Below are 8,724 nucleotides of genomic sequence, written 5' to 3'. Positions count from 1 at the left end.
AAAAAAAAAAAATGGAAAAAACCAAAAGTATGCAAAGTAGGAATGCATCAGAGACTATTTTAGTAGCAACAGTTATCAGGTTTCAGAGACTATTTTAAGTGATGCTACAATTAATTACCTTGGCATTTTTTCAGAAACCTCAACTGCACGCACAGTGAAGGCTCGCCAGGCAGTGTCACGTGTCAGTCGTGAAGAACTGGAAGACAGATTTTTGCGTTTGCATGATGAGAACATTTTACTTAAACAGCATGCCCGCAAGCAAGAGGATAAAATTAAAAGGTTATGATAAAAAGCTTTTAGCTTTTTTTCTTAACTCTGTAAAGTTTGAAGGATATAGTTTTTTATAAACTTAATTGAAAGCCCCACCTTCAATCTTTTCTGGAACAGGCAGGTTATAAATAAATAGAATTTTTTAAAAATGGAAAATCTTACAAAGTAGAATAATAAACCAAGAGGATTGTGTTTATTATGTCTGAAGTTACCATTTGAAAGAACACAGCTAATAGCTAAGAGTGCCGTGAGTATATTAGATCTATAAATAACTTTTGGGTTAATATTTATGACTTAATAAGCAGATAGCCAAGCATCTGTTTTTTTAAATCCCATAAAAATTTTAAAAGTAATTAACGATTCCAACTTGTTAGAGTATGTGTTCCCTTATGATTTGGGATTTACTCATGAAAACATCACTTATGTGCAGGTCATGCTTAACTTCACTTGGATTAATCTTGGTTCTGGATTTATTTCAAAGAGGCTCTACCATTTTTGAAAAAGCATGTTGTCATTTTGATGGACATGTGAAAATGTATGCGAGAATGATATCTTCAGCATAGTTTTTCTTTAATTCTATTTTACTCAGAAATACTGTGCCCATTCGTTGAGTGCCTGGCATTGGAGACAGAAGTGTGCATACACATCTGTATTCATAGTCACATTCTAGGTTCAAAGGAAAAGGAAGGTAGCCACTAAAGGAAGGAGACGGCTTTATGCTTAGAATTTACATACAGAAGTGATTCCATTTCACTTTCTACTCTCTAGACTATTTTCAAACCCACCAGCCATCCGGGTGCAAGACTTCTACTTCAAGTTGGTTTTGAAACTTAGACATTGCTGATTCATGTGTGACCAATAGCACATGCATGCTTACCAAACAGGATGAGACATAAAGTCTGTGACCACTAAACTTTGTTTTTCTGTAGATACTAATCGGTCAGTAAAATAATGGAATTTACAACCTTGACCTTATTAGTAATTTGTCCTATCCAAAACATAAAAGCAACTTAATTATTAATGAGCCACATAGTTTAAGGAGAGGGGGAACTGTGCTAGGAGTCAAGTTGTATATATGTATCCCAGTGTCTTTCTCCCAGTGTCCTATGCTCAGGCCATTTACTCCCCTGAGACTTTGCTAGGCTGTGGGAGTACCTACCCACTGAACACTGGCCCGTGGCTCTAGATGCTTCCTCAGCCTTACCCCACTGACACTGGCCTAGTTCCATGCATATATAGACAACCTTTACATTTATCTTTAAGGTCTGAGCTAGTATCAACCTTTTGTGTAAATATGAATTTTTATAAACTGCCTTTTTAAGTACTAGAATCTCACCAGAAGACATGCAATTCATTAATAACTTAAGGAAATGAAAATGTTTCCTATGTCTAAACAAGCACATGCCATCCTGTATCCTCTGACAAAGTTTACTTGAGCATCATGATGCCAAGAACTTGAAGGCACTATCAATAGCCACTCTTCAGATGACTGGTCTTTATATTATATCTGGACCTTTCTTTGTAATGCAATCTATGTTCCTAAGTGCTAACCTCCCTGTAATAAGAATTCAGATATTTAAGTGTCTTCTCATTTGGATGAGTATCTTATTTTTATTGTTAGGACACTGAGTAGGGCACAGCACTCTAAACTCATTAGTTACTGAACAAGTAAGGGTGTGGTTTTGCTGGATGATGATACCTGGTCAGATTCCCCAGTGATATGTCATCTACTGGACTGAGTAGAAAAGGAAGTAATCCACTGATTATTTTACTAGGATGTCTGTGGTTTTCTTGGATCTTGGTTTTTATTACCCAGTATCCCTTATAAAGTATCCTAGTGGATGTGCCTCCAGGGAAAGGGAAAACAATCTTCCCTGATTTTGTTATGCAGACCTCTCCCTGATGCCACATGCTGTAGCCGGGTAGCCAGAGTGTAGATAGACATGTATTACTACCGCATTTACAGAAGACTCTGCTTAGGGGGAAACGTTGTTCTATGACATCCCAAAGCTATTAAGGGTTTTTTTTATTTCACTTTTGTTCCCTTAAGTAAAAGCTTCTGTCCATAACCATGCTAAAATAAAGCAAACCCCACTTAAAGAAAAATGTAGTGTGTTTTTATTTCCAATCTCCTGTCTGGGTCTTTATAAAAATAGATTCACTATAAACTAGAATCAGCTATTGAAGATGTGCGACCAATTTTGTAAAGTCTTGAACTTGTGTCTCTCATCAAAGCCACCTTTTCTTTCTTGTCCTGCCAAGATTTTTCCATTCATTGTCAGGCATGTTTTCCATGCGTGTATATTACATCACCCCATGTGCCCACTCTGCCTTTTGTTCTGTCTGACCAGTTTTTATCAAAACGGGAAACAGTCAAAGGTAAGTTCCTGGGATGTCAGGAGAACAATTTATGTCAAAAACTTTGCCTTGTTTAGATAATATTTCTTGCATATAATTATTTTTTTAAATTAAACACAAACATTTGTTAAGCACTAACCAACATCTAGGTTCACATTTTGGTTTATTTTGAAATTGCCATTGGATTTTATATGTGTACATCTGTGAATTCCATCATTTTTATGTGTTTCCTTGTCTTAATCCTATAGAAAGATAAGATACTATATTACCTAAATCTGCATAATTTTAGCTCACTTTTCAAAAGTTTTAACTCACTGAGGGTTGTAGACACAGCTCACCACATCCGTACTCTGTGACTGTGTTTAAGTGCATCCAGCGTTCCTATATAAGGTCATGCGTTAAAAATTGCATTTCTGGAACATATGGGGTAAATATGTGTCCTCTCTTTACTAACCTTAAATGATAAGCCTTAGGAAACTGCTATTTGTCAGTGCTATAAAGCAGATTGTTGCCCAGTGGTTTCAATTATCATCAAAGGATTCTTCACAGGCAGTAATAGTTACATCAAAACCTGAAATTTATTATTCAGGTTCTGCACTGAAGTCTTCACAGTGATTATGCTCCTTTCAACAGAATGCATTTTATGCTCACTTCTCACATTCCTTTTCATCTTTTTATTATTTCCCTAGAATGGCCACCAAGTTAATACGGCTAGTTAATGACAAGAAAAGATATGAGCGGGTTGGTGGCGGCCCCAAGCGGCTGGGACGAGATGTGGAAATGGAAGAAATGATTGAGCAGCTGCAAGAAAAAGTTCATGAGCTTGAAAGACAAAATGAAGTTCTCAAAAACAGGCTAATATCAGCCAAACAGCAGCTCCAAGTCCAGGGGCACAGGCAGACGTCGTACAGTCGTGTGCAGGCTCGCATTAACACAGGCCGCAGGAAAGCAAGCGCCAGTGCAGGCTTGCAGGAATGCCCCGGGAAAGGTAAAACATGCGCCAAACCCTGGACCTAAGTCTGAGCCTGTGGCCCACTGACACACACAGCTTTGTTTCTTGCTCATGTTTGTGCATGTCTTCAAAAGGGGTTGGAACAGTTTGAGGCTCGCTTTCTGTCAGATCATAATGCTGTAACAAGGTTAGTGTTATTCAAGAATCCCTAGGTCACTCTTGCTTATTCAGTAACACAGTAACAAACCCTATAGTAGGCATGTAGGTGTCGGGTTCTTACCCCTGTACTCTGTAGCTGGTGAACAAGGACAAACCACCTCTATTGACTTGCAGTTTCCTTTACTTGTAAACAGTCCTGGCGCTAGTGGTTCCAAAGGCCTTGGCCACCTCTAAAGTGATTATGGCATCAGTTTCTTCACACTGTAAAGAATGTTGGGAAGCCTCCATATTACAAATCAGTCTCATAGACCAAACTAATTTAGGCATAAGCCCCCATTCTTCCCATCCTCAGAAGAACTTATTAAAGTGAAACTAAAAGTACATAAATATGTTAAGTCGCTTTTTTAAAATGCTGCTCTTAGTGAAAGAAATAAACTGCTAGCTCTAATTGATTTTTGTTAGGAATATGCTTCACAGAAATATCTAACATCTTTTTTAATATTAAAAAAAATGATGTAAGCCTTTAGTTAGTTATAATTCACTGAGGAAAGGGGAAATACCATATGAACAGAAGGAGAGGGGAAAACTGTTACAGTTTTCTTTTCCAAAGCAAACTGTTAACACTGTCTCTTCCCTAGATAGTGTGCCTTTGAAGTCAGTATGGCCTCCACACAGACAGGAGGCAGCTGCAGGATGAAAGGGCTTAGCCGTTGCCAGCAGTGTGAGATTGCAGTAGCCTTTGGGTATAATCAAAGTGAGCACAGCGAATTATAAATCAGAAAACACACTCTGCTGTGAATTGTCCTTTTATATCAAGTCAGCCCTTGACCTCTCAGCCTCATTTCTCCCATCTATAAAATGGAATGATAATAATGTCAGGTTAGATATGAAGAAGGAAAGCAGGAGCTCCTCACTCAAGAATATTACCTTAAAAAGTCACATCCTCTCTGAACCTTAGTTTTCTCACCAAGGAATGTTAGTGGATAAGGTGATATGAAAGACTGCCAGGCCTTTCATGCTAAATTAAAGTAATACCCAAACTTTAAATTGATATGGCAAGCTACTTGTGTTAAATTACTGTTCAAACCAAAGAGAGCAGTTTACCCTCCCCTCCATTAAAAAAATGTTTGTTTTTAAAGTGATTCATAGAGCATCAGTCTTTAAAAACATAACTTACAAACTTAAATGTCTTCCTGTGTTTGTATCCTCTTTGTAATTTAGAATCGCTTCCTCATGTGTAAAGTCTGGGACACAGAAATCACGCACTGTGTCTAAATGGTGATGAATACTTAATCATGGCGAGTGAGTAAACCCGAGGTGCCATTCCCAGCATTAATCTTAAACATGCAGTACACTCTTCAAGGCTGCCCTTGGCACTGAGACAGGGGCCCGATTTTCAGGACTATCTTGGGCTGAGGTGGGGCTGTGCCCAGATTCTCTCTAGTCAAAAGAGACTTCTACCCTAAAACTGCTGTGGGGACAGAAACTACTGTGGGAACAGAAACTACTGTGGGGACACCATTATTCTCTGCTTGCATATGGAAGACATGATGGCAAGCGTTGGTTCAGGTGGGGTAGACGTTGTGTAGACACAGCTCTTACTGTGAAGAACCACTTAAACAAAAACATTTGTAAATATGTATACCTTTAAAATATAGACATTAGTGCCTAGACACAGTACAAGCCTGCAATGCAGCACCCAGTACTCTTAAGACTGAGTAAGGCAAGTGGCTGGAAATATGGCTTATTGGTTAAGAGCACTGGCTGCTCTTCCTGGGTTCCATTCCCAGCACTCACATGACAGCTCACAACTATCTATAGTTCCAGTTCCAGGGTATCTAATACCCTATCTGGCCTCTGAACACCATGATATACATGGTACACAGACATACAAATGGGCAAAAGTGGGCAATTTGCACATAAGATGGTGGTGGCAGTGGTGGTGATGATGGTGATGGTAGTGATAGCGATGAAGGTGATGAAGAAGAAGGAGGAGGAGGAGAAGAAAGAGGATGAGAAGGAGAAGGAGAAAGGAAGAGGAGGAGGAGGAGGGGAGGAATTCTTTAAAAGACTAAGACATGAGGATATGGGATTTGAGGCCATCCTGGACTATTATTAAGACAGTCATCTCAAAACCAAAAAGGATATGCAATAACCATTCATTAAAAATAATGACCTCAGTCACTAATAATCAAATTTTGACATTTTTGAGCTTAGTCTTTTAACTCTACTGCTAACTTTGAATTTTCCCATGATTATTATATAGGGAAAGTTTAAGAATTAGTATTGTTATAGCCTTCTATATAACTGGCCAGTTGTAGCACAGTAAAGTCTGTAAGCAGAGCCTTTCCTTTTATTCAGTATAGGTTACTGCAGTAGGTAATGACTATATCGGGAAGAGTGAGTGAGGGGTCTATCTTCATCCATCAACTTAAAATAGTGAAATTTCTCATTGAAAAGGTTAAACTCTTCTATAGAGAACTTTTTCTGTGCCAGTCTTGGACAGATCTTGGTCCAGTCTTACCATTTGTCACACTTTTCTCTTAAATGCTAATGATCCTAGAACTAGAAAGGATCATACATAATTAAAAGTATGTCTGACTTTTAACAAATGAACTATCCTTGTCAAACTTCATATAGTGTTTTTTCCTCTAAGATGAATGTCTTCCTTTGTTGTCCAGGCTAGCTCAAATTTCTGTGCTCAAATGTCTGTCTGCTTCAGCCTGCCAAGTGTCTGAGACTGACTGTGTGTGCCCCCATACATAGCAGCACATGTGACGATTTCTGTTAGAAAATACTGTAGGCAACTGCTTTATTGTAAGAGATCTCACTGTTGATTTGCCTTCAGATTTCTGTTTTTAAAAGATATATTTTTCTTATTGAAATTGAATAAGCAAAAAAAAAATGGCATAAATTAAGGATGTAAGATCAATGGATGTTTATGATAAAATATAGAAGACCACTATCAAAACACCATCCAAAACACTAAACAGGGACTAGAGAGATGGTGCTTGCCCCAAGCCTGTGCCTGGCCACCAGTCACCAGGATCCATAAAGTGGAAGGAGATAGCTGGCTTGTAAGTTGTCCTCTGACTTCCATAGTGTCATGTGCTGTGCATGTGCACTGAATACTCAGCGGTCTGTTTCTCTCTGCTTGCTGTCTGACTATGAGTCTCTGTATTTGTTCCTATCTGTTGCAGGAGGAAGCTTCTCTGATGATTGCTTCCTCCATCTGTGAGTCTAGTAGAAAGTCAGCAGTTCTTTCATTGCTTTGTTCTTTTAGTAGTATCTGGTTTTGCCCTAGGTTGAATTATTTTCTTTATATGTCCTTGTTTTTATTATGAATCCCTACATTAAAAATGGTAGTTTTTCAGAAGTTGAGATAGAAGGTCTAAGTCCCAAAATGTATCGACTTAGTTCTAGATGGTTTCTTTAGCCGGGTTGTTCAGTGGACAGTGCTTTTGCTGTGTTTCCAGTACTACTTGCTGGTACCTGGGGGCTCATGTCCCCTTAGCCTGCACTTCTACTGCTCTTTGTAAGAACACATGTAGTGTTTATTATAAATATACTTACAGCAAATCAAAGATCTGTCTTTTCTAACTTTCTTTCCATAATACTTTACTACTTTATTTTTAGGTATAAGATTTCAAAATGTTGATGAAGCAGAAACTGTACAACCCATGCTCACAAAATACAGCAATAGTTTACTTGAAGAAGCCAGAGGAGAAATAAGAAATTTGTATGTATTCTTTTTCATGGTCATTTTAGAACTTTGTATATTGATTATGTCTTATTTTGATCCCTCCTTCTCCTTTATTATAAACAGAATTGGAGTATGTATAAATAATTTGCTTTACTAAAATATGTCTAGTTCTATGGAGTAATAAGAGTCATTATATGACTTGTTCTCAGTAAAATACGGAGACTAGATAGGTTATCTAGCTGAGAACAGGATTTCTGTTAATTTTAACACCAAAGGAATAGCCTAAAGTCCTATCACTTTGAGCAGTCTCAGCTTTAGGGCTTTAGAGACAACATTTTTTTTCTTTTCTTTTCTTCCCTTTTCTCTTCTTTCTTCCCTTCTTCCTTTCTTTCTTCCTTTCTTTCTCTCTCTCTTTCTTTCTTTCTTTCTTTCTTTCTTCCTTTTTTAGACATGGTCTTACTGTGTAGCTCTGGCTGTCTTAGAACTCACTCTGTAGAACAGTCTAGCCTTATACTCAAAGAGATCCACTTGCCTCTGCCCCTCAAGTGCTGAGATTAAAGGCATGCGCCATCACTACCCAGCTTAGAGACAAAATTTTCATTCCCAAGAAGTTACAGATAATATTTTAGATTCTGACTCAACCCTTTTGAGAGGAATGGCTTGAAAGTTTGGGAGTATCTGATATACATGGATTTCAGCTCTGACTTTCTTGTGCGTCTGTGAGACTTGAATTCTTCATCATGTCACGGTCTCAGAAATATTCTTTCTGCCACATCCACCTTCTTTAGTTCATCAGTGCCTAGTAGTTTAAGTGAGTTGTACAAATGAACTTATCCATAAGCCTTTCCCTGGATCATCAGATTATTAAATAAGGAAAGAAAGCATTACAGTAAGAGTACCAACCTTAGAACACTGCCAAAGAAAAAGATGATACAGACTGGAAACGGTTTCTTTTGTGTGTTTTAAATACCAGTCACACTAGCAGTCAGCCTGGAAGGAAATAAAGGACTAAATGTTTTCTCATTCTTAGATAATCAGGTGAAAAGCTAGGGTTCATAGCAGTTTCCCAAGGCTCACTGTACTAGGGATGCTGCCAGACAAGGAAAAGGTAAGGCATGCTGGACACCCTAGTTATGTTTGCACATTTGATGCTTACTCTAAAGTATCAATTGGGTGACATGGCAGCTGTGCACATAGAAAAGAACAAGATATTTAAATTATATTGTACAGTATCCAGTAGGTGATCACTACATAGTGAACTAAACTCAACCAAAGTCCAGTC

At 38.2% G+C, this 8,724-nt stretch overlaps 1 protein-coding gene across 9 annotated transcripts in view; it reads left to right on the top strand.

The window, feature by feature from the left end:
- Rpgrip1l (RPGRIP1 like) overlaps positions 1 to 8,724 on the top strand; it is a 100,604-nt gene that overhangs the window by 4,994 nt on the left and 86,886 nt on the right. For 8 of the 9 annotated variants that reach the window (XM_031340846.1, XM_031340837.1, XM_031340842.1 and 5 more), the window contains exons 3-5: positions 135 to 279; positions 3,318 to 3,616; positions 7,376 to 7,478. In XM_031340846.1, coding sequence (XP_031196706.1) covers positions 135 to 279; positions 3,318 to 3,616; positions 7,376 to 7,478 — 547 coding nt within the window. The remainder of the gene's footprint in view (positions 1 to 134; positions 280 to 3,317; positions 3,617 to 7,375; positions 7,479 to 8,724) is intronic. The other variant, XM_031340844.1, reaches the window with a different exon arrangement.

Source organism: Mastomys coucha, unplaced genomic scaffold (assembly GCF_008632895.1).
Source record: "Mastomys coucha isolate ucsf_1 unplaced genomic scaffold, UCSF_Mcou_1 pScaffold22, whole genome shotgun sequence".
NCBI lineage: Eukaryota > Metazoa > Chordata > Mammalia > Rodentia > Muridae > Mastomys > Mastomys coucha.
Note: the sequence above shows the minus strand (reverse complement) of the source record. Positions and strands in the feature narration are given on the sequence as shown.